This window comes from Esox lucius, chromosome 15, assembly GCF_011004845.1.
Source record: "Esox lucius isolate fEsoLuc1 chromosome 15, fEsoLuc1.pri, whole genome shotgun sequence".
NCBI lineage: Eukaryota > Metazoa > Chordata > Actinopteri > Esociformes > Esocidae > Esox > Esox lucius.
In genome coordinates this window covers 13,622,113-13,648,671 of record NC_047583.1, presented here as the reverse complement: position 1 = coordinate 13,648,671, position 26,559 = coordinate 13,622,113, and the positions used below count along the sequence as shown (strand labels likewise).

The 26,559-nt window shown below is 40.2% G+C and overlaps 2 protein-coding genes across 8 annotated transcripts; one reads left to right on the top strand and one right to left on the bottom strand.

Moving 5' to 3' along the window:
• On the bottom strand, positions 1–19,780 carry acp7 (acid phosphatase 7, tartrate resistant (putative)). 3 transcript variants are annotated; one of them, XM_010878982.4, is made up of 14 exons: positions 19,696–19,780; positions 18,226–18,355; positions 17,520–17,723; positions 17,005–17,187; positions 16,850–16,875; positions 15,264–15,361; positions 4,623–4,685; positions 3,720–3,834; positions 3,405–3,518; positions 3,012–3,078; positions 2,314–2,381; positions 1,850–1,921; positions 1,566–1,703; positions 1–1,386 (listed from the first exon to the last, which is right to left on the bottom strand). In XM_010878982.4, exons 2-14 carry the CDS (start codon positions 18,332–18,334, stop codon positions 1,312–1,314), a joined length of 1,332 nt encoding a protein of 443 aa, XP_010877284.1. In that variant the 5' UTR covers positions 18,335–18,355; positions 19,696–19,780; the 3' UTR covers positions 1–1,311. The 3 variants fall into 3 exon arrangements, with proteins under 3 accessions (XP_010877284.1, XP_034153296.1, XP_010877288.1); XM_034297405.1 differs by lacking the exon at positions 19,696–19,780 and adding an exon at positions 18,518–18,630; XM_010878986.5 differs by lacking the exons at positions 1–1,386; positions 2,314–2,381 and having other exon boundaries at positions 1,578–1,703.
• LOC105015674 (KATNB1-like protein 1) lies at positions 18,666–25,241 on the top strand. Of its 5 annotated transcripts, XM_020054300.2 has the most exons (11): positions 18,669–19,151; positions 19,793–19,916; positions 20,398–20,513; positions 21,168–21,205; positions 21,396–21,666; positions 21,777–21,892; positions 22,001–22,051; positions 23,813–23,902; positions 24,384–24,482; positions 24,579–24,672; positions 24,791–25,239. In XM_020054300.2, the coding sequence occupies exons 3-11, from the start codon at positions 20,415–20,417 to the stop codon at positions 24,821–24,823; spliced, it is 891 nt and encodes a 296-aa protein (XP_019909859.2). In that variant the 5' UTR covers positions 18,669–19,151; positions 19,793–19,916; positions 20,398–20,414; the 3' UTR covers positions 24,824–25,239. The 5 variants fall into 5 exon arrangements, 4 of the variants coding, with proteins under 4 accessions (XP_019909859.2, XP_019909861.2, XP_010877289.2 ...); XM_010878987.3 differs by lacking the exon at positions 19,793–19,916 and having other exon boundaries at positions 18,670–19,151; positions 24,791–25,238; XM_020054301.2 differs by lacking the exon at positions 19,793–19,916 and having other exon boundaries at positions 19,005–19,018.
• The last annotated feature ends 1,318 nt before the right edge of the window (positions 25,242–26,559 follow it).

Genomic DNA, 26,559 nt, shown 5'->3' with positions numbered 1-26,559 from the left:
TTATTTTCCTCTTGAAAATGTGTTTATTTTAATATTTGAAACATAGGAATTGTCAAGACAGAACACTACTTTAAGACTCACATTAATTACATTGTTAATGTGGTAAAACAAACAGAGCATCAGTAGAAGAGAATGGCTGTTTGAATGTGTATAAGTGGACCTTAAACTACCTGTGTACTTCTACAGTACTTCTACGGTGATGGTAGCGTCTCCCTATTTTTCACCCTGGGATGTTGATCCATGTGACGTAATGAGTAAACCCCTGGACTTGACAGGGTCTTTTTATTCAGCAGGCAGAACGGTTGTGTGCGATATGGTCCGGACCCAGTCTTATTTACTGCATTCTAACAGCTAGTCGCTTAGCAGTCGTGTAAACGGAAACCCACAGACACACACTGCTTAACAATCTCTAACCTTGTGGGGAGACAAATGTATTCACATTCAAAATCTCCCATCTCCCTTAATTACTAACCCTAACCTTAACCTAACTGTAACCCCAAAATCCTAACCTTAAACAAATCCTAACCCTAACTCATAAACACCCTAATTCTATCCGGTAAATAGCCTTTTTCCTGGCAAAATGTTCCCACAAGGCCAAATGTTCCTTGTTTAACTATAATTGTGGAGGTTTTTAAAAGACACACAGACAAACACAAATCCTTATTGTTGTGTTGGACAAGCCAACGGAGGCTGCAGAACTTTAGACTAACAATACAGGAGAGACTTTATCTTTTAAACATATTTCCAGGTCTTGGCCAGACAGTGTTACCCATTATGTATTAGTCTGCCTGTGAAGGGAAGGTTGTGAGTAACCAGAGCCCATTGTTGTCTGAGATGGCTTGCTTGGGTGACTGCTGTGTCTGGTGGAAACCAAAAGATACTGATAATTGGAATAACAGGATTTATTGATACCAGTTAGAAAGTTATGTGCCTTGTTACAGTAATATTCTTAATTAAGTGTTGAAGAAAATTCTCCCAATTACGATTTAATAGAGACTTATGATTGGGAATTAACACTCACTTAGGGTTTGTGACCACTATATTCAGCTGATTTACTCATTACACTTCATGATTCTGAAACCAGGTCTGATCATTTTTAGCAGACAGTTGGGAAATCTTCTTTTCCTCCCAATATGAAATGTCTGTAAACACTGACAGTCCTCCATGGCTGGCCTTGTATATGAAGATTAATTTCATAGATTTCTGGGATAATCATCATTTTGCGGATTAGTCTGATATTGGCTAACAACGCAGTTCAACAGAATTTGTTATTTACAGTGCATTTTCCTGAGAAAAGATTTCCTTGGAGTCCTAAGTTGATGAGAACCATGCTGAGAAGCCGTGTTTTTCCTTCACCACCCATATGCTGTCAATCACCTTGCCATACTGAAAGACAAGAGGCATTCTGCTAAATCACGGTGCCATCAAGACTAAATTACCCAGCCAATAACTTCTGCCTTCCATAGTGTTTTCCCTCCTTTACTCCAATGACATAATATAAGTAAGAATATGCAGAAAGCCATTCTTACACGATTGGGTGTATAAAGGAGGATCTGTCCTCTCACCTGGTCATCCGAGACCTGCTCCAGGTATAGATGGGTGGTGTTGTACACTTGCATGCGGGTGTATCCGTAATCTGTACTGCGGAAGGCACTCCAGTCCCTTGGGTTAGGGACAAACGGGTCATGCTTCTCCCGGCAGCCCTGAAAAGACCGCAGATACTGTGAATGTCTATAGTGTCAACACTGTCCTGCTCTGTTGACCGCAACTCGAGACATTATTTTAACTGATGGATAGATGTTGGAAGGCCACAGGGAGGTACCCATGAAGATGAAGATAGTCTACTTACAGCAGAGCCTGTGATGATATGTACTGGAGCTCTGGGGTTCACATAGGGTTGATCCATGCTCCCATTGAAGACCTGGGGAGAAAGACATCAAAGGGCTCTTCGGTCTGGAATAAAAACTGAACAGTGTGTATATAGATTGGTTTGAATCATAGAAAAGGTATTACTATATTGTGAAGTGAAGTGGCATGCAGCATTGTTCTAGTGTGGAACAATTGAATCACTGTATTTGACCTAACAGAACAGCACACAGACTCTGTGCTGTTTAAGTGACAGTGGGCAGGTATTGGTGTGTGAGGGAAGCGGCTGCTCGTGTAGAAAATAAGTAAAGTATGAACACAGAAGTTACGAGTGGCTGAGCTGTCATTCAGAAACACAAGTGTACTCTAATGATATGGCTATTGCACATGTCAATATTGTGATTGTCGATTCAAATAAGAGGCTGTGGTATTCACATGGGTGCTGACCTTGTAGCCATAGACTGGCCACAGCCTCTCATAAGTGTGCTCATGGGCCCACAGTTCCAGATCCACTCCTGTTAAAAGACAAACAGCTGAAATGAAACTGGACACGATTTACCTACAACGCCTGAGGGCAGCAACTCAAAGGACTAAGAGCAATTGCTGGCGATACTAAATGTATATGGATATTATATGGATGGATTAAATCCTGAATGATTTGGATTTAATCCAAATTTGGCTGAAAGTTGTGGCGTGAGGCCATATACCACAGGTATGATATCAAACCACTTTTCACTGCTCTAAATGCACTGGTAACTGGTTGGATTCCCGGGGGTTTGTGGTACGTGTTTGATATACCAAGGCCATGTGCTGGGTCCAGACACTCCACGATGAGTCGTCACTAAAAACAGCTCTTAGCCATTGAACGTAACTCACATACTTTGCCTATAATGGTCTCTCGCCATCAAGGTGCACTACATAAAGATTCTGAAAATCTTAGACCACTCAATAAAATCTCAAAAGGTGAACTGAATCTAGGAGAGAAAAAAACATAGGAAAACAGTCCTTGTTGAGTCATGTCCAAACCAGCTGTTGTAATAAAGGAAATGTCTCTGGACTGCTCATGAGACAAGTTTGTCTTCTTGGACACGTTTGTGTGTTTAACACCTAGTACAGCATAGTGCTGCTGCTGTCAAAGATCGTACCGTGAAGGTACAAGAGATCCTCCAGACCTGGAGCTGGCGGTTTGGTGTCATTCCGCCCAAGGCGGACCTGCAGTGGAGTAGAAGAGAGAAGGCCTGGGTTAAGGATTTGAATATCGGGCATCACCCTCTCAAGCACGTCAGGCTGTCAGTCCATACCCGTGCCAAGTCCTGTACAACAGGGCAGTATAGAAACTATACAACAGTGCTGTACAGAAACCATATGGTTCAAATTCCATGGATTGCAAATCTGAACACAAGCAGACATGTTTTAGGTCTACTGTGGACTAGCCAGTCATCTTAGACGTTGACAGGTCTTAGTCAGACACAACAGACACAGCAGACAACAGACACAGCAGACACAACCGACAACAGACACAACAATGCTGTACATACATAGCTCTGAAATTGTGTGCAGTCGTCTTTGTCATTGTTAGAGCAGTACATGGGTCGGTGTCCCATAGTGATGATCCAGGGTCGCTCTGCCCGGTTCTCTGGCCTGTTGGCCTCCTGAGAGAAGAGCAGACACACAAGTCACATCGCTGTGTGCTTGTGCTGTTAGAACATCATGCTCCATCTGAGATTTTTGTTCATTACCAAAACAAAGCTACTCTATACTAAACAGGGTAATTACTCAAACTGCCAGGTTCTTCTATCTAGAGACATGACAAAAACGCTTAAAAAACTGGGACTTTGAATTAAGTACTTTACCTCAAGGTCCTTTTTAAGCCACTCATACTGCTTAAAGATGAGGTCCAGGCCATAATCAAGAAAGAAGTATATCTCAGTGGAGATAGAGATGATATGGGCTGACCCTACATTCCAGCTGTGGACAGACAGCATGCAAATGATTAAAAGCCTTGACCACCCATAGTAAACAAACTACTGACCGGCACACAATTCACGTGTTAATCCTCAAATATTTTCCCTTAAGGAGTATGTCAATGATGCATATTCAACGAACAAACTGTCACTGCTATGGTATGCATATTACATTTGACACATTACCCAAACCAAGAAAATGGAGCTGGTGTCATCCTTTCTGTTGCTCAGTCATTACTGACTAGCTTGTTTTTCAATGGATGCTGGTAGTGACCGGGAGAGCCCTGGGATTTTACAGTAGCTGGAGGAGCAGGGGAACAGAAGACAGCGATTCTGTATCTGGCCAGATGCTGGCTCACAGCTCAACTCGACATGGTCTAGTGAATGCACATGTGTCATCATAGCAGGGGGGTAAGCCGGGCTGTGACCTCCTCTTTCGGGAGGTGGGGCTTATGGGTCCCCTCCCCCGGTGCATTAGCCCGGCCCTGCGTGATGTGCACGTGCCAGAGGGAAGGGGGCCTCACGCCTTCCTCAGACTGAGCCGGGGGACTGGGGAGCAGGCCTGTGGTCTTGGCGGGTATTATCTTACTTCCTCAGGGACTGGCCCGTGTGGTATGAGCCTGCCACTGGTCGATGTATGGCTCCTTTGTTCTGTAGGCCCCTTCGCTCGAAATGAGCCAGACGGTCAAGAGGGGGATGACCCTTTAGAACATCTTTGTCTCTGACAAAATCATGTTGGATTTACAACCGCTACTGTATACAGGTAGATGTGTGTGGTAGAAGCTCTCTTACCTGTACCATAGACCTTCAGTCCGTCCTGGCATGCTGAAGCGGTTCTTGTAGTTGGAAAAGTTACTGTGAAAACCAGAGAGGGTTCTACTGATTAGATGCCTGAACTGTAGTGTGCAATCTAGATGCCCTAAATATCTCACTAAGATAATTAGAGTCTAAGACCTCGCTCCACTATCATCTTGCGGTTCCCTTGTAAGTATGCTACTCCTAAACAAAGCCAATCTTAGACAGCTATTGAAGAAACACAATTATAACAAACTATCACAATGTTTAAAATACAGTGTCCCTGGAAAGTATTCATACCTCCTCACTATCAACTGATATTGTTGTGGTGTAGACAATTTTACAATTGACAGATTTTTTTTGTTGCCATCTATCTGCACACAGTACCCAATAATGACAAAGTATAAAAACATTTTTAGAAATGTGTGCCAATTTATTGAAAATAACAAACAGCTCATGAACATAAGCATTCAGACCTTTTATTGATGCTTTCTAGAAGGCCCTGGGGGATTGATCATAGCTTCCAGTCTTCTTTAGTACGCCTCTACAAGCTTTGCAAACCTGGATTTGGGGAGTTTCTAAGATTCGTCTGTGAAGATCCTATCAATCTTTCAGATTGGATGGGGCTCATCAGTGAACTGCGATCTTCAGGTCTCCCCACAGATGTTTAATAGGGTTCAAGTCTGGACTCCAAACTTCTTCCAATTGATTGGAAATGTTTTAGAAAGGCACGCACTATCTATATACGGTCCCACACTTCACAATGCATGACAGAGCAAAAATAAAGCCATGTATTTCAAGGAACACTCTGTAAACCTCTGAGAATTGTTTCAAGGCATAGATGTGGGGAGAGTTATAAATTATTTGCGAAAGCATTGAAAGTTGCTTGGGGCACAGTGAGCTCCATTATTGTGAAATGGAAGAAATTTGGAAGCCCCGAGACTCTTTCTGGCCATCCGGCCAAAAGCTTGGAAGCTGTGATCAATCCCCCAGGGCCTTCTACAAAGCACTAAACAAACGGTCTGAACACTTAGGTACATGAGGTGTTTAGATATTTTCAATACATTTTGCAAACATTTCTAAAAATGATTTTATGCTTTGTCATTATTGGGTACTGTGTGCAGATTGATGGCAACAAAAACAAAAAATAAATGGGCACAAAATCTGTTTTCACTTTGTCATTATAAGAATTGTGTGTAGACAGATGCCCCAAAAAATCTATTTAATAAGCAATAAAGTAAGAAAAAGTTCAGAACACTTTCCAAAGGCACCAATTATTGTCACTGCTAATTATGGTTGTACATTCTCCATTAAATACCACACTTACAAAAACTTTGAGTCACATTTATCATTCTGATGACTATCAAGCCTGTGGTGACTATATCAGCATGGCATCCGATTTAACCCTGCACAAAATTCAGACACAAATCAGTCCACCATCCACAGAAACACTACCCCAACCCCCTGTTACAGCCAAGATCTGTCGGTGGTCACCTTTCGAGACAGGACAGCATGCAACAGTTCTTTTCCTGTAACACCACCCCTTTTACCACTGGTAATTTATCAACTATTGTGCCAGAACCACCAGACCGGGACACAAACCCGAACCGGTTCCCATTATGAAAGAAGATCTCAAATAAAACACCAGATATGTGGCTTGAAGAGTGTCATTCCAAGGCATGTTCCCCACCCAAATATGTGCCATTTTGTAAATGTTTAAATTGTCCAAACCTGTGTTGACATGAAGCATACCAAAAGTAGTAGTCTTTCTAGGAAAATGATCACTAACAATGCTAGGCAAAGGGAGGATCAAGCTGAATCTTTCTGGGTTTGAGATTTCAATAAAACTAACAAAATCTTCCATCCAGTTAAAGGATTGATACAGAAAATACCTATACTAACAAATATCTACTTAAATATATTAATGTGGATAACATCAGGTCATCTGCAGGTCAACTGACAGGACTAAAGCAAAAGTAAGTAACCAGAGATGGTTAGGGTCAGAGATGAAAAGGAAATGTCAGGATTAAATTGGATCATAGACAATCTGTAGTTAATGGGATTGCTTGACCTTGGGATCAAGATTACATGCTCACGGTCAAAGCAAAGACAATAACTAAATAATTGGTGATGTACGACAAGTCCAATATTTAGAACATAGTTTATGAACTACAAGTTGTAAAATATGTTTTTATCATGATAAAAAAGCACCCTACAGGATTATTACCAGATTTCTCATATTGGAGGATGTGTCTCTATGAAAATTCTATGAGTAGTGAAGTCAAGTAGAAATCTTAAAAGACTGGGTCCTGTGAAAATGTTATCTAATATGAAAACTCCAATGAGAACCATATAGGGCAGCTTTGCTACATGTAATCATCATTATTATAATGCCATAAAATGTATCACAGACCATTTGAGTGGCTGAGAAGTGGAGTGCAGCAGTATGGAAGAGTATTGAGATGCTGGGAGCAACAATGCATCGGAGTGGAAGGTACACCATTTGGCTGACAGCCTGAAATACAGTCTTAAGTTAATACCCCCATCTTGTGGTGACTAGGCAAGGAAACAGCTGACTGTAGGACGGACATACTGCGAGACCAAGGGGAATGTATTCCCTCATAATGTATAAAAAGCATACATTTTACAAGACCCTGGACAATGGTAATAAAAGTCTCAATAATAATAATAGTTCAATAATATGTACTTGCAAGGTTATATTTTATTAAATGCGACAGCCTTATGGACGAAAACTGCTTGTTGATCCCTGAGGTTGAAGGACAAGCAAATAATCGTGTACATTAACTGGCAGGTCACAAAAGCAAGTAACAGTATCAGGGCTATGGACAAAGAGTGGACTGTCTCTTTACTCCATACTCCAGAGATCATGGGGTGAAAGTGCAGTATTAACATTAATGAGCTATTCTCATATATGATAGCAGGCAGCCATCTTAACACAAGCCCTTTCATAGACAAAGCAGAGGAAAAGCAGTGCCTGCAACGCTGGGCATTATTAATCTAGTGCTGCATGTAGGCTGACCTCAACACTCACTAGACTAACCAAGCTAGCTAACGAATAAAAGAGGAGGCTAGGAAAGAATCTAGGCAAGTTAGAATCTTCTCGCCCACCTATGCAGACCATTAAAGGAACCAAGCCATGTGCTTTGGTAACAAGAGAGCTACTTTAACCACGGTAATATTTACACAGCTAACCAAGCAGCAGGATATAACATGAGTGCGGAAAACATGCTTTACAAATTATAACTCAAAGTAAAACCATTCTACACACGTGAACCATGGAGGACCTTGTGCTAAAACCTCGAAACGGCAACAAACCTAGACTAAGCCAAACCCTTTGTAAGTGGCGTGCCGATGGGTGTTTAGGCCCAAAAGGAAACTATTAGGACTGTGCTTATTTTCGTCCTATTTTAGACATGTTAAGACCCTTGTCCCATCCCCCAACCGAACTAGGCAGCAGAAGTGGCTGGCACGGCACGGGTACTGCCATCCTCATTACCTGTACATAACCTGTGCAGAGATAGGAGGGTCATTTATAGTAGTCACATAAACAGATGGGCAGGGGCAGCAGAAGCATGATCCAAACCCAACTGCATCAGGCATTGGTGGATGCACTGTGGACACCACCGCAGATGACATGGGACAAAATGGAAAACGTTTTGAAGTTGTTTTGTGCTCTTTCGGTGGCTTCTAACTCACTCAGCTGGCTGAGCTGGACAGCCAAAGGAAGAGGAAACAACAATGACACACACACCATAGAACATGAATCCGGATTGGAAGTCATCGTTGACCCGTTCTAGCTGGACTCAATGCCAGCACAGTTTAAAATTAAAGCTACACTGTACCGACCTTGGCAACAGTGTCTGCCAGGGTAAGTACACTTACCTGTAATAAACAATACAATTGAAGTCAAAGCTAGTGGAAACATATACAGATACACTGCTGATTTTGCAGGTTTTCCCACTTACAAAGCATGTAGAAGTCTGTAATTCTTATCATAGGTACTCTTCAACTGTGAAGAGTACGAGCCACTCCTTAGTTGCCCTGGCAGTGTGTTTCGGGTCGTTGTCATGCTGGAAGACCCAGCCACGACCCATCTTCAATGCTCTTACTGAGGAGAGGAGGTAGTTGGCCAAGATCTCGCAATACATGGCCCCATACAGGTAATGAGTTCAAACAGGTGCAGTTAATACAGGTAATGAGTGGAGAACAGGAGGGCTTCTTAAAGAAAAACGATCAGGTCTGTGAGAGCCGGAATTCTTACTGGTTGGTAGGTGATCAAATACTTATGTCATGCAATAAAATGCAAATTAATTATTTAAAAACCATACAATGGGATTTTCTGGATTTTGGTTTTAGATTCCGTCTCTCACATTTGAAGTGTACCTATGATAGAAATTACAGACCTCTACATGCTTTGTAAGTAGGAAAACCTGCAAAATCGGCAGTGTATCAAATACTTGTTCTCCCCACTGTACGCAACTATATAATTAAACTAATCTAATTATATAAAGTTGGCAAATATATTTGGATAATCCAAAAATATAGTTAATTAAGTCCAAAAATGTATTTTGTAACTACAACCTCTAGGTTTAATATCATATTCACACAACAAATAACTCAAGATGTCCATTCTTCTGTGCTTATTTTTCCATAAAACAAATTCATAGATACTGTAATAACACAGTGAAAGGACAAAACCTTCTTTGGGGGCATTATGTAACAGGCATGTTCACACAACAATACAAATCTTAAGAGTTGTTTCAGCTTAAACCTTGTCAATGGATTTATGGATGTACTAGTTCATACACCTAATGAACCTTGCCATGTAAACTAAGAAACAAACAATCCATTCTTCCCTTGTATGTCACTGATTGAGTCTGCACTAAATTATGCCCACATAATCGAAGCCTTTCAAAACACTAAAGGAACAATTACAGCCTGAACATCAACTGACATCAGGGCTCTTTGTTTCAAATGGCAACATTCACATCCTATTGCCTCAGATGGGCCAGTGATCTATAGATTGTGAAGGGGAACAAAAGCCCTCTTATTTTGGGCCTTAGCGTCTCATGTGGACATCATCGTCTCATGCAGCTGGAATGCTGAGATCTCTTGTGGTCAGCCCAGCACTGTTGGTTTTTGGTTGGAAATTAAAAACAGAAGCCAGCTGCTACAAGTTCTGGTTCTGACAAGCGCAACAGAACAAAACAAAGTGTTATCGGACTGAGCAGGCAGTAGGCTTTAGGTTATGTAATCGAGGGTTGGAAGAATTTTTTTTTTTATATCGGTTTCGTGATATAAGGCCAAGAAAAACTGGCTACTGTTAGCAGTTCCGCAGTTAAGGCCAGGCAGTAGGCAGACTAGGCACTCTGCTTTACATCGGAGAAGACCAGACCTGAACATAAACATAACGCTCTGTTACAAGGTGGTTTCTCACTCAAACACTAAATCACATTATGCAAACATTCAGACATGATATAGGCGTTCTGTTGTAGCAGGTGATCTCATCGGGAGATGGCTGAGCCTGGAAATCTGTCTCCTCATGCAGATCTCTCAGTGAGCTGATAACCCAGACCTCGACTCCCAGGACAGTGACACGTTTTGTATTGAATGGCTCAGAAACAACCCTACACCCCACTTGTCTCAGAGTCATTGTGGGGGAAATAACAAAAAAAACTTCAGAGTGTTTCTATCAGTAGTTTCTATTGGCCTTAATGCAAGATAGGAAGATAAATCTCAGTTAGTGTTTATTTTGGACAAGGTTTACTTGTTTGAGATATCAGTGGATTTTGTAACAGCTCCAGACCTTATAAATGGGCTTCAATAGTGGATACACTGTGGTTACTACACTCTGACCAAACAATAGTTTTTCTGAGCTTCTATCATTGTCCAACAGTATATTACCAGTACACTAGAGTAGCACATTATGGATTCCAAGTCTGGAGAGATCTGGCAGTTTCGCCAAAATAAAACCAAGGCAGAGTATTTTGGCCAAACCCTATAATAACAGCAATGATTCGATGTGTGATCTGTATGGAATGAACTAAAATATCTACCAGCAATGGAAAACATTCACAGAAAAAAATACAGACAAACATTTTAGCTGTGACAATGTCAGTAAGTATCAGTTTAACTGAGAATTATTTGTGTGTATACAAATGTTACTATATTTGTGTGTACCAGAGGTTGTCACAAGAATAGTAACTAATGTCAAATTTGGAAATAAGAATATTTGTCTGGACCTCACTTATAAATAAGTATATTTTAGGATTGGGCATATGGTTAAAGTTAGAATTAAAGTTAGGGGTTAAGGATGAGCTTAGAGTAAGGGTTCAGATTATGGTTTGGGGTTAAGAATTTTGAATGTGAATCCATTTTGTCCCAAATAAGTTCTCACAAATATGGCAAGACAAGCTTTTGTGTGTGTGTGTGTGTGTTTGATGGGTGCGTGTATAAGTAGGTGGGGATAGTGAGATGTGTTTAAGTTATTTTATATACTGTTTAGAAAGATAGGGTTTCAGAGGCTCTCGGAAAATGGGCAGGGGCTGCTTTCCTAGCTTCAAGAGAAAGCTGGTTCCACCATTGGGGTGCCAAGACAGAGAAGAGCTTTGAGTGTTTGGGAGAAGTTTGTTTTTGTGTTTCTAGCTTTAATGTGAATGAGTAAAAGTGTTTTTCCCATCCAGGGTGAGTAGCTTGTAAATGGCATATTAACATGTGAAGTAAGAAAATTGCTTAAATACATTAAAAGCCCTATTTAAAGCGTAATGACTTAGTAACAATATTACAACCCTGCCTCTAATGATTATTTTTAAGTACTGGTGTGCCGATACATCCAGAACCGTATCCGATTGATCCCATTTTGTGTACATAATCGGAAAATAAATATCTACTCTTTTGTTCAATGCCAGTGTTCTTTTGACCTTATGAAAGCTCCTATGGCCTTTCCCTCATTGAATGTATCTAATTGATTCAGAAGATCATTCAATTTGGCCATATCTTTAAGGTCAAAATGCTCAAATTCAGTAATATCAGCAATCTTCTCAGAGAGCTCGGTTATCTCTGCGTCGTCTTTAAAGAATGCTGCCACCCTAAAGTTATACAGGCTGAGTTGCAAAACAAAAATAAGCAGCCATATCTCAGACTGGCCAATAAAAAGAAAAGATTAAGATGGGCAAAAGTACACAGACACTGGACAGAGGAAGAACTCTGCCTAGAACACCAGCATCACAAAGTCACCTCTTCAGTGTTGATGTTGAGACTGGTGTTTTACTATTTAATGAAGCTGCCAGTTGAGGACCTGTGAATATCTATTTCTCAAACTAGACACTTTAATGTATTTGTCCTCTTGCTCAGTTGTGCATTGGTGCCTCCCACTCTTTCTATTCTGGCTAGAGCCAGTTTGTGCTGTTCTGTGAAGGGAGTAGAGATCAACATTTGGATGAGATCTTCAGTTTCTTGGCAATATATCGCATGGAATAGCTTTCTCAGAACAAAAATAGACTGAGGAGTTTCAGAAGAAGGTTCTGTGTTTGGGCATTTTGAGACTGTAATTGAACCCACAAGCAGCGATTTTCAGCTGTGCTAACATAATTGCAAAAGGGTTTTCTAATGATCAATTAGCCTTTTAAAATGATAAACTTTATTATCAAACAACAGGCCATTGGAAAACAGAAGTGATGGTTGCTTATAATGGGCTTCTGTACGCCTATGTAGTTATTCCACTGAAAATCATCCGTTTCCAGCTTCAACAGTCATTTCCAAAATTAACAATGTCTACACTGCATTTCTGATCAATGTGATGTAATTTTAATTGACAAAAATGATAAACAAGACAATTTCTAAGTGACCTGAAACTATTCAACAGTTGTGTCCTGGATTTATGGGGCAGTCTACCAATCTCATTAGAAACAACATTATATTCACCGTTAACTATCAACTCACTGGATGGATATTTTCCCAGAATGCATTTCAGTTTTTTGAATTTCCTCTAAAAGAGTCTCTTTGCAGTTTAACAGTTTTTCTTTGTATCCCCAGGCAATGATTGATGTTCATTTCTATAGAGCACAGGTGTCAAACTGGTTCCACGGAGGGCCGAGTGTCTGCAGGTTTTTGCTCTCTCCTTGTACTTGATTGGTTAATTAGGTTACTGATTGGTTAGTTTCTACCCTCACCTGGTTGTGTAGGTATGAACTAGGAACCAATTTATAGGAAAAACCAAAAACCTGCAGACACTCGGCCCTCCGTGGAACCGGTTTGACACCCCTGCTATAGAACTATAAAAATGCAAAAGAAAGAGGTATGCAATCTCCCTGTCAACAAAAAGGTGCTTATAAAACGTATTTCTAGAAATCTTAAAGAGTAAATCGCCCAGCAGATGTCAAAAGACTTGCCATAAAGGTAGTATATAGTGTTGTCTACTCTATTCAATTCTAAGCTATATTTGAATTAAAACTTGGTTTCCTGGTAGGTTTAAATTCTGTTTGATGCCTTAACACTTGGGAGCCAGTTAAGAGGGTGTGTACGTGTACAGTTGTGCTCAAAAGTTTGTATTCCCTTGGTGAATTGGTAATAGGTACCATTTGTATAGAAAACATGAGATTCACATTCAATTGTAGGTCATAACAGAATGGCACAATCATAAAACAAAACATGGCAACAAAGAAAATAATACCATTAGTTCTTAACCCTGTGTATTGCCCCCTTTAGCATCAATGATGGCGTGAGGTTTTTTGTAATGTCTTTGAGAACCCGAATTCTTGCAGGTGGTACAGCTGCCCATTTGTCTTGGCAAAATGTCTCCAGGTCATGCAAAGTCTTTGGTCATCTTGCATGAACCGCACGTTTAAGATCTCCCCAGAGTGGCTCGATGATATTGGAGACTGTGATGGCCACTCCAGAAACTTCCCCTTTTTCTGCTGTAACCACTGGAGGGTCAAGAATGCAAATTGCCTGCCAGTATTTTCTGAAAACATGCTGCATTCATCTTGCCATCAATTTCCACATGATTCTCCGTACCTTTAGAGCTCACACACACCCAAAACATCAGTGAGCCACCACCAGGCTTCACAGTAGGGATGGTATTCTGTTCACCATAGGCCTTGTTGACCCCTCTCCAAACATAGCGCTTATGGTTGTGACAATAAAGCTCTATTTTGGTCTCGTCACTCCAAATTACAGTGTGCCAGAAGCTGTGAGGCATGTTAAGGTGTTGTCGGGCATTTGGTAACCAGGCTTTTTTGTGGCATTGGCGCAGTAAAGGCAACTCAACTATGCAGCTCATTTTTGTTCAAGTATCATATCATTATGCTCCTTGAAACAACCACACCTTCTTTGTCCAGAGCAGCCTTTTTTCTCCTGAGGTCACCTGCAGGTTTATCTTCGTATCCCAAACAATTCTTCTGGCAGTTTTGACTGAAAGCTTTCTTGGTCCACCTGACCTTGGCTTGGTATCAAGAGATCCCTGAATTTTCCACTTCTTAATAAGTGATTGAACAGTACTCACTGGCACTTGCAAGGCTTAGGATATCTTTTTATAACCTTTTCCATCTTTATAAAGTTCCATTACCTTGTCACACAGGTCTTTTGACAGTTCTTTTCTGCTCCCCACGGCTCTAGCCTGCTCAGTGCATCCACATGAGAGCTAACAAACTAAATGACTATTTATACACAGACACTAATTGCAATTTAAAAAGCCACAGGTGTGGGAAATTCACCTTTAATTGCCATTTTCACCTGTGTGTGTCTGTATGTTTGGCCTCTGTAAGACCAAACATTCAAGCGTGTATAAACTTTTGATCAGGGCCATTTGGGTGATTTCTGTCATCATTATGATTTAAAAAGGAGCCAAACAACTGTGATAATAAATGGCTTCATATAATCACAATCCTTAAATGAAAGACATGATCAGTCATATTTTCAAAATCAATGCCAAAATTTGCAAACTTATGAGCACAACTGCATGTGTGTGTGTGTGTGTGTGTGTGTGTGTGTGAGAGAGAGGATGTGTCTACGAGAGTCTGTACGGTGTGTGAGAGGGCATGTAAGGTGGGGGAGTGTGCCAAGTTCTGAAAGTGACACTGTTTTAGATTGTTTTCCATTTACTGCCACAATAACATGCAGATGATTGACAATGATTTTATTACTGCCACATCAGCAGGCCACTAGATATAAAAAGGAATTTGTTTTCAGTAGCCTATTCTATTAGTCCTAAACAGTGTGAAGGAAATTCCAATGCGTTTCTATGAGTAGAGAAGTGTCAGGTAAAGGTAAACAGAAGTCTAAAGGCACTAGGAAAAATGGTACATGGTTTGGTATAGTACTGCTGGTAAAATGTTAGAAATAAATGTAGTACTTTAAAAGTGATTATTTGTGTGTTTCTGAGACCAAACGTATCACCTAAGATTTATCCATTCATTAAAACCCAATCATTTTTAACCATCACCAGTTACTGTGCCCATAACTATCACTTGTGAAACATCTCCGGCCTATATAGCTACTACAGGGTTTTAAGATTGCATTAGGTTTCTTCAAAAACAGCCCAGAGTGTAAAATATGAAGAGAGAAAGACAACAGTGAGGAGCAATGAAGTAAAGGGGGTCATGAAATGATCCTACTGACTATGCAGACTCATGGTTCCCAGGACACGTCATGTAGGGCACGTAGGCTGCTATGGACTGGATCTGACGCATGAACTCATCTCCAATCCTGCCGTTGTCCTGAAACCGTTTCATATGGTCACCTACCAGCAGCGTACACAGCAACAGTGCAATCAATTCTTATATAATAATTCTGACAGGGTAAAACTAAAAAGCCGTTTAAGAGCCGCGACAATCTATTTACAGCCAAAGTGCTGTAAATAAATGTTCCAGACAGTTTTCGGAATGTTCTATTTAAATACCGAACAAAACCCCAGTGAAACAAAAACCGTTCATTTCACAAATATTCTAAGGGTGGCAATTATGTGTGGTGGATGGCATGGCCTTCTTCTGGTTTTCAAGCTGCTATCACTCTTAATGAGCTTTCAGACAAAAAGTATATTTCTGGTTTTATATTTAGGATATAAACAAAGCCGCAGAATAGAGTTTGATATCAAAATCAGCATGAATTGCGGTAATTCATCTTTGCGGTTGTCTATTCATAATGTCCAGCGATTTTCTCCATATTTGAGAAAAGTATGACTGGAACAACATGACCAACACTGTAAAATTATTTAGGGAAATGGCAGCCGATGATGTATGCCATGGTGATTAATATGTCATGGTAATTTCGTAGGATGCGGTGAGACTGGCCAGTTGGGTTTGGAATAGCCATGTCAAAAACAAGGCTTTCATGATGACAAAATGCTAAATTTTGTGATACCTCAAAAATCATCAAACAATTCTAATAACTTCCGATGGCAAGCACAAGGTCAAGTGGTCTATGTAGGTTTTGCAGTGTGCGTGGACTGCTGAGACATTGCTAATTAAAACTTCATTACATTTGTTTTGTGTAAAGAGCACACTTTTGGCAAGAGGGTTCCAGATTTCATCCAGATTTCCTTCCAACCACTGCAATGTCCAAATTAGCATACAGAACAACTCTGCAAAATGTGTCCCAGCCAGTCCAAAAACAATGATGAACAGAACACACTGCCCTAACCGACATGAGGGGAGGGTTCTAGAAATGCTACATCCAATAAAAATGTCATGGTTTTGGCTAATTCACATCTCTCCCAACCTCCACGCCAGGCATGACAACGACAACAACGTTATTAGGTTTGGTGAAACACGACCTCTGTCTACTACTGTCTTGGCTTAATAGAGCCCTGCTTTAAGCCATTGGTTAGTTCAGTGTTTCTCACCTAAATCCAGTTTCTCACCACAGGAAAACATTTAAAAGCCATGCAGTTTGATACAACAGCGTGGTTAAATCATGGGTCAGGCATTATCTACTGATGAAAAGTACTGTAATGGGACGCCAGAGAAAAGAGCAGGAGCAGAATGTCTCTCTCATCTGTCATCATGGATCTAAGCAGACACCAAGATGGCCTTTACCAAAGTCTCCATCTTATCCTGAGGATGTCTCCCTTCTGTCTCCGGTGCTCCCTTACGCTCATACTATAGTCCTAAAGATCCCATGAGAAAACACTCAGCACAAATATTACGTGCTGACTAGTAAAAGACATTTGCATTTACAGAAAACAAAAAACATTTCAGAGATTTTACCTCATGCAAGTCATATGCAAAGTCCCCTAGAAAACACAAAATAACATGAGTCACGCAGAATTGGTCCAAAACACAATCTATAACAGCATCGTTAAGATCCATATTAATAGGGATGTTCACCAATGGAAATCAGTTGTTAGTTATACTCCACTTACCAACGTGTAAAATGGCATCATACATTCCGACCTGGGTCTCCTTCTGCAGTCTGGCCAGAGATTGAGGGTTTTCATTGCCCATGTCCCCATATATTGCAAACCTGGGACTCCAGCCACAGCTCTCATTCAGAGCAGTGAAGGCAAACACATCACTCCAGCCAGCCTCACTGCCACAATGGTAAACTGTAGTCAACAGGGTACAGAAAACTGTCAATATCACTATGACGACCGGACAGACAGGACACGGACACAGACAGGACACGGACACAGACAGGACACGGACACAGACAGGACACGGACACAGACAGGACACGGACACAGACAGGACACGGACACAGACAGGACACGGACACAGACAGGACACGGACACTGACAGGACACGGACACAGACAGGACACGGACACAGACAGGACACGGACACAGACAGGACACGGACACAGACAGGACACGGACACAGACAGGACACGGACACAGACAGGACACGGACACTGACAGGACACGGATGCCTAACCTACCATAAGCAGAGGCCGGTCTTAGGTTGGTGAGAGTGACCCTGTGGATATACATATGCCTCCCCTCCGACCCACCATCTACAAACAGAGTTGTGTTGCCCTTGGCGGTCAGCTCAAACACCCGGCCCCCCCACAGGCCATACTCCACAGTGCTCTCGTCCGTCTCGTTGAAGGTGGTCCAGGTGATCTCCATAGAGCCAGGGAACCCTGGGGGAGGGGGAAACATAGATAATTTTCCAGCCAGGGGCCAGCTGATTGGACCAATTACCCTGCCTTCCTGGAAGCCTTAATACTTTGAGCCACTCAAATAGAGTGGATATAAAAAGTCTATACACCCCTGTTAAAATGCCAGGTTCTTGTGATGTAAAAGAATGAGACAAAGAAAAATCATGTCAGAAAATGTTTCCACCTTTAATGTGAACTATAACGTGAAAAATTCTATAACGTGAAATCTTTGGGGGTGAAAAAAATAAAATAAACTCACAATAACCTGATTTGGTAGTGTACTGTAACACCAGAGTCATACATTTGATTGTGGGGCCAGTACATAAAAATTACAATGAATCCAGACTGGATAAGAATTTCTTCTAAATAATGGAAATGAAGCCACTACAATAATTTCTAAACACCTACTGAGTATGCACCTCACTGCAATAACTATCATATAACTAACATTTTTAAGATTAATAGATGAAGATAAAAGACTTACCTGGATAGGAAATGTGCACCTGCTCAGGCTGGGTCCCAATTGGAGGGACACCCAATACCGACAGAAGTGCCAAGCTCAGCAACACAAACACAGCACCAACAGACCCCATATTTTGACTATTGCACCAGTTCTGGCAAAAGGAAAAATGCACTTGAGAAGGAGGAAGTGGACAATATAATGCTATATCCGCGTGATTTGTTTGCCCTCTCAGTGAATGTCACATGACGTGAATGTCACATGACATGGATACAACGTGAATGTCACATGACGTGGATACAACATTTAGACTCACTAGATTTTCTGCTTCCCGTAAATGAACCACAGCTTTTCAGGATCCAAACTGTCTCAATCGCATTACAGAAAACTTTATCAGATAAATGTTCTTGCAATCGTGTACTACACCATCAGCAAGCCTCTCAGTCAGTCAGTCAGTGTCTCAGAATCAGACAACCAAACTGCTGACATGAAAAAACACTTGCAGAGTCAGCAAAAATAAAATGATTGCTATACAAGAAGCCAACATGCTGTATAAAAATTACACATTATTGATATTTAAAATGAAGCAATGAAAGATTAAATATATGAAGAATAGGAATGAACTATGGATATTCTCAAAAATAGTAATGGTTCATAAACTGTCCTTAATGAACCAATTCAGACTAACATTTCGAATTTGAATGCACTCAGCATTTTGAACACTAGGTGGTGCAAAAACAATAATCCATAAACTAGTAAATACATTATGTACATCATGCAGAGTTCAGGAACTACATCTCAGTGTTCAGGATTCAGGGTAGGAACAGCTGGTTACTGTCGTGTTCAGCAAAAACCAATATTAAAGAGGATGGCAGAACCAGCCTCATGACATGTTGAGATTACAAAGTATGACTTGCTATATATAGAAACGTCTTTTCGACTGACAGGAGGTAGGTAAATGCAAAATATCAGAAAATGATAGTTCATTAGTGCAGTGTACTCATACTAGGTCCGGTTTCGCAGGCACACATTAAGCACAGTCCAGGACTAAAAAAACAGGCTCAATGGAGTTCTTATTCCATGTCTGCGAAACCGGCCATAGTTAGCTAGCTATAGAAATACAATCACTAACCACAATTAATCTGTGTAGCAAGCTACCGTACCTTGATAGCTATAGCCTTTCATATACCTAGCTAGATTTGAATGCTACATGTCCGTTGAGGAAGGCACTTAACCCAAATGAAATTAGATATGTCACGTCTGAATAAGACTGAGCGCCTGCTAAATAACAACAGCAGACGTCATGTTGCAGCGAACAGTACTGTAACGGTCATTGTTGCTAATTACAGCAGTTAACGTGCTGTAATTAATCTAATCTAATCTGCAGTGCTTTTTGGCTGATAACTATAGCTAAGATATGTAAGTATCATGACAATTCTAACAGTACCTTCCAATAACCTGGAGAGAGGATTTATGAGGCAAATTAGCTCTCACCTTTTCTGCTGAGCTACGTCATTGTTTGAAACTGCAACTAGGTGCTCGCAAGGAATTGTGGGTAGAACCTGTTCGCGCTGTTCGTTGTTTGTCCTAGGAGTTCCCTACCCCAAGGTTTGCCCAGCTACACATCCTTTATCCTAAGGTGGTCTATCTGATAATGGATTTTGAGGAACTTTGAGAATGGAGGATTAGTAGTGTGGATTTGAAATTCTAAAAAGGTGTGTAGACCCAAGCTAAATGGTCTTCATTTTATGATGACACACAGTGAAATACTGGATTATTTGGTTTACAGTTGTTATACCCACTGTCTGGTAATGGCATTTTTTCCCTGAAATGGTACAAAAATGCAGAATTTCCATATTGTATTGTCAAAATATTTTATGCAAAATGATCAACCCATTTGTTGATGGAAGAAACGCTACAATAAATCTTTAATTTACTCAAATCAACATATTTTAGTTAACATTTATTTAAACACATTATTTCATGTAAAATGTGGCTGATTGATTGAGACATTTCAGAAGCAAAAATGTCTCAAGCTTTATTCCTATAAAAAAATCCTAAATGTTTGGGGATCTGTGATAATTATTTTCATCTTCAGTGGCTCTTATCCAGACAGCTGTAATTTTATTACCATTCTTTATGTGCTACATTCTTTTATTCATTTGAGGATTTATAATGATTGCAATTTGTCCTTAGCCTCCAGGCAATTAATAATGACCTCTGAGGAGCAGGACAGTGACGATGGAGAATATCGTAGCATTGAAGATGCCCAGTACAGAGTTATCTACACTCATACAAAGAACTCCAAGGAGGCAAGTTTTGGCATGGGGTAGGATTATTTTCAGTGGCTGTCTGTCATAGACCAGTAATGACACATTATGTACACTACCAGTCAAAATTTTGGACACACCCACTCCTTCAAGGGTATTTCTTAATTCTTCCACATTCTAAAATAGTATTGATGACACATGTTATTTCCTGTGTTATCATATAGTAACCAATGACGTTAAACAAATCAGAATCCATTCATATTTTTGATTCTTCAAAGTAGCCACACTTTGCATTGACGACAGCTTTGCACACTCTTGGCGTTCCCTAAACCATGGTCATTGTTGTGGGTCATTGTCCTGTTGAAAAACAAATGATAGTCCAACTAAGTGCAAACCAGGTCAGGTGGCATTTTGCTCCAGAATGCAGTGGTGGCCATGCTGGTTGAGTGCACTGAATTCTAAATATATCACAGACAATGTGGCCAGCACAGCCACCCCACACCATCTCACCTTCTCCATGCTTCACGGTGGGAACCACACCTGGAAAATAGTATAACTAAGGAAATACCCTTGAATGAGTGTGGAAAGACTTTTGACTGTTACAGTATGAATTTTTCAATGGTATCAACAGTGTTTTGTGAACACCTCTATACAGGTTCCTTGAAATTTATACTGCGATATGTGTTTTACTTTTAGTTGGAATTCTGTGAAAAGGAAAACATTATTAAGAAGAGGTATGTTTTTCCTTTTTCAAAAAGGAGGTGTAAAATATACAATTTACAGTGGAATACCATTTACTTTTTTCCCCATTTCAATCAATCAATCAAATGTATTTATAAAGCCCTTTTTACAACAGCAGTTGTTGTTTCCTCATATATTTTATGGCTGTGCCTTTGTATCTGAGTATTCAGCCATGTTTCATAGATGTTCAGCAGGTCGTTCAGCGTACAACCCTGGGAGACTCAAGCGGGTTGTGTCATGTAAAAGGAAGACCCACCATCTCAATGTTAGCCGGAGGAAGCAGCCATCTACAGGGAGAACTCACGATGTGGCCAGCAAAAAGAATGAAATTGCCTGTGTGCAGGACGAGATGGAAGAAATATTTTACATGGACCCATGGGAATTTCCACCCACAGTCCCTGATACTAGTGAGACAGAGGAGCGTGTTTCAAAAGACAGTGACTACTTTATAGAGGTTTGAAATACCAGTAGTCTATAGGCCTTAAGTGTTGGTTGTCTTATCATCATGATATGCTTTTTGTTACATAGGGTATTGGAGTATATTCCAATTCTGCGTTCTTTTAGTTGTCAAAAGACCACAGCAGAATGATGGAGGTGTTGTTTGGAAGAAACCTGAGACTGACTGTTGCCTTGACCCTGTGGCAAAGAAATGTTGGAGAACTGCTGACATATTTTTTAAGGTACTGTAGAGCATACTACTGTACTTATTTTTTAAACACTGTAGTCAAGTTTGAAATGGTTAAAATGTCTTAGATTTTTTATTAACTATTAGCTATTTTCTCCCACAGAATCCAAGACTCTGGTGTGTTTGTTGATTTTCTTCCAATGATAATAAAAAGGTAAATGTCTTATGTATATGTGTGTATATATATTTTTGAAAACATGACTGATCATGCAAAAACTTTCTTTTATTTAAGCATAGTTATCATATGAAGCCATTTATTATCACACAGTTGTTTGCTACCTTTTTAAATCACAATGATAACAGAAATCACCCAAATGGCCCTGATCAAAAGTTTAAATACCCTTGAATGTTTGGCCTTACAGAGGCCAAACATACAGACACACAAGGTGACACACACAGGTGAAAATGGCAATTAAAGTACAATTTCCCACACCTGTGGCTTTTTAAATTGCAGTTAGTGTCTGTGTATGAATAGTCAATGAGTTTGTTAGCTCTCATGTGGATGCACTGAGCAGGCTAGATACTGAGCCATGAGGAGTAGAAAAGAAATGTTAAAAGACCTGTGTGACAAGGTAATGGAGCTTTATAAAGATGGAAAAGGATATAAAAAGATATCCAAAGCCTTGCAAATGTCAGTCAGTATTGTTCAATCACTTATTAAGAAGTGGAAAATTCAATTCTCTCTTGATACCAAGCCAAGGTCAGGTAGACAAAGAAAGCTTTCAGCCAAAACTGCCAGAAGAATTTGTTGGGATACAAATGAAAACCACCGGCAACCTCTGGAGTAATACAGGCTGTTCTGGACAAAGACATTGTGGTTGTTTCAAGGAGCACAATAGGACCATACTCCAACAAAAATGAGCTGCGTAGTCGAGTTGACAGAAAGAAGCCCTTACTGCGCCAATGCCACAAAAAATCCCGGTTCAAATATGCCCGATAACACCTTGACATGCCTCACAGCCTCTGGCAATTTGGAGTGATGAGACCAAAATAGAGCTTTATGGTCACAACGATAAGCGTTATATTTGGAGAGGGGTGAACAAGGCCTATAAAGAACAGAATACCATCCCCACTGTGAAGCCTGGTGGTGGCTCCAGGCCCAGATGCAGGATGCAATGACTGATGGGGCATTTTTCATAAATGAAGGGGTGGATCTAATTCATATACCATTTGCAGTATTTATGGGGAAACAAAACTGAGGTGGCACATAATCTTTCTGGAGGGGCAATGCCCCCTTTTGCCCCCCCGTGGCGCCTGGCCTGGGTGGCTCACTGATGTTTTGGGGGGGTGTGAGCTCAAAAGGCAGGGGGAATCTTGTGAAAATGTATGGCAAGATGAATGCAGCATGTTAGCAGAAAATACTGGCAGAAAATGTGCATATTTTCTCTACATGAAAGGGAGGCTCTTGGACTTTCCAGCACGACAATGACGCACAAGGCCAAGTTGACCCTCCAGTGGTTACAGCAGAAAAAGGTGATGGTTCTGGAGTGGCCATCACAGTCTCCTGACCTTAAAATCATCGAGCCACTCTGGGGAGATCTTAAACGTGCGGTTCATGCAAGATGACCAAAGACTTTGCATGACCTGGAGACATTTTGCCAAGACGAATGGGCAGCTATACCACCTGTTATGACATAAGGTTGATTGTGAATCCCATAAGAAATAAAAGTCATGTGTTTTGCCTGCTCACTCATATTTTCTTTGCAAATGGTACATATATTACCAATTATCCAAGGGTATGCAAACCTTTGAGCACAACTGTATATACTACCTATAAAGTAACAGTCAAAGGTTTGGACACTACTGTGTGTCCAAACGTTTTAGTAATACTGTATATATAATGTATATGTAGACTGTTTATGAAGCAATGATTACAGTTCATGATTCCTGACATTTCTTTAATCTTTTCCGATAGCCTTGATGCTGAGTCACCGAGAGTTTCCATTGGCTGTTGTGTTGACCTTTTCCCCCTTGTGAAAAAGGTCCTCACTAATCCATATGAAGAGTGAGTAGACACACACCCAAATATATTTATGACATAGGCTAAACCATTTGTAGCTGTTAAAAAAAATTATAACTTGCTTACTTCTTCTAGCCTTGTACGGCTGCCTGATCCTGCAAGCTTCGATTTAATGCTACATGGATGTTAGTCTGGTCGTGATGAAGTAGGCTTGAGTTTGGAGCCGTAGCATGTAAATGTAAGTTTGCAGGATCAGGCGGCTGTGCGAGGCTGAACTTCCTCAACCTCAATACAACAGCAATATTAAAAAATAAGAAAGACAATTAAAATACTATTTTACCTAGTCATAAAACTGGTATGTACACAATAGGTAGTATGCATCGAGATAAAACAGATGAATACAAAAACACTCAAAGTTAACAAAAAGGCAACCAATCTGTAGGCACCATATTCGGTATGATTAATTATTCCGTTTTATTACATGTTCTTGACAGCCCAACCAAAAACATTCCATGTTCTCTTGCAGTTACTTGGTAGTTGGTTTACAATGGATCCACTCAGTGTTGAAACATTGGTGGCCAGCGCTCTCAGCAAGTAAACGAAGTGACACTCAGTGTACGGATGGGTATGTTTACTCAACCTGCTGCCTGGATGTGTCTCATTTGTTAGGCAGGCACAACCATGTGTGACTGAAATGTGTCTTTCTTAAATATCATTGCAGAAATGTTCAAGTGTTCAAACAGCAGCTAAAAGAGTTTTGGGACCAGGAGCCCTATTTGATTTCCGTTCCTGGAAGTGCAGGGGAGATCGCAAAGGTGGGTTTTAAGTTTATAATGTAATTGTTGACCTAAAATATATAATCATTTGAATATGTCCCAAAGAAGTAAAAATGTCCTTAGTGAAATATTTGTTTTCTCTGTTCTTGTTCTCCAGGTTATAGACTCTTGCCTTTTAAAACTGCCCTGATGGAAGTAGTGGCCCATATTAAGCTCCTGACAATGTACATGTTGAAACAACTTATAATACACAATGTACTGTACTGGTGACAGTGAAGTGTTTTACTGGAGGTTTGATGTTAGGAAAAACGTTACCTGGATAGTTTGGTCGCTAAAGGGTGCCCTTCCAACTAATAGACACAGAACAATTGTTGTGCCTTTTTCTTTTTAAAGTATTTCCATGTAACTGAATGTAGAATTTGTGATGACTAAATGCTATCATGACTTCACTTCACGATGGCAAGAAATTGATCCATCAGATAAAAGTACATCGAACTGACTTGTTACAAAACCATTTGAAGATGTGGTTTAGGAATTAAATTGATTTTGAACTTTTATTTTATTGTAAATGTAAATAATTTCCAAAATAAAAATGTTAGTTCTACAATGTTATGTGACACATTTGTGTTCAGCAAATCAGTGGTGTTTCAGAGTGCCATGCCTTGTGGTTGATGAGATAGCGGTCATTAGTGAGAAGAAAGAGGTGACCGTTGGTTTGTGTTGACAGCTCCAGAGGGATGGCTGCTGCCTAGTTATTAACTAGATGATCGCTATTGCCACTGCAGATGTTTTCATATTTCTAGTCAGGATACTGAATCTCTGTTTAGAGCCCATTGGAGGAAACTTTTTTTCTTTTTTTGGCTCCGTTCTGTGTATTTGAACTTGAAGAACTACTATGAGGCTAATGTTTAGGTTCTCTGCTTTTATTTTAGGTTATTTGAGTATACATTGGTTTCACCATTTATCCTATACTTTGTTTTTTAGAAACCTGTATTTGGATACTGGAGCTGTGTTGTTTTGGATGTCATGGACACAACAATTCACTTGCATGCATTTACTTAACCAAAAATATTATATTATCCACATTTATTTTAATACATTTTATGGAAAACAATAAGTCAAGCAGGGGAGTGCTGAGTGATGAATACGGATTGAAAAGGCCATTTACCTTTGGCTGTATTCATGATACACCACTGCCTCGCTTTACTTATCGCTTGAATACACAGTTCCCCTATGTCAGGGCATCAAAAAGTACAAAAAACTATTGGAACAGATGAATGTCCAAATGTGTGGACTGCCTCAGGTGCATGTGTACTGCCGCACTATTGGTTCAAAATCATTCGGCTGCTATTTTAGCAAGAACTCTATTCTCTATATATTTTTTTTAAATACAGTACTGTGCAAGTACAGGCCCCATAAGAAAATAGTTTGCAGTTATTTATTTGACCAGTAAGTTTATATTTTCATTATGTAGCAAAAATGAATAGTTATTTAATGAAAAGTAATAAGAATTCCTGGTGTTGTCCAAAAGATGATTGATATCAAATGGCAGATATGTCATAAAGAAAGCTGAATACTGGAAATTCTGTGTAAGACCCAAAAGCTGTCTGCACGTGATGATCAGTACTTAAAGGTCCGTTCTAATCCAGGGCATCTGGCAGGGTCCTCTCTCACTTAAGTGCACATTTCAAACGTCTGAAGAAGTCCTACCAGAAATGGCCTATTATGTCATGTTGCAGCTAAAAAAATTGAATTGCAGAAAGGCATCAAGCAGAAGAGATTGCAATGGTTTCCTAGCTGCAACATGTCATTTCTTGTTATAAATAAATAATAACAATGTTTTTCCTTATTTTGGCAGAATCCAAACTCAAATCATAGAATATATACTACATGTAGACATGAAGTGCCCAGTGAAAATCTTTGACC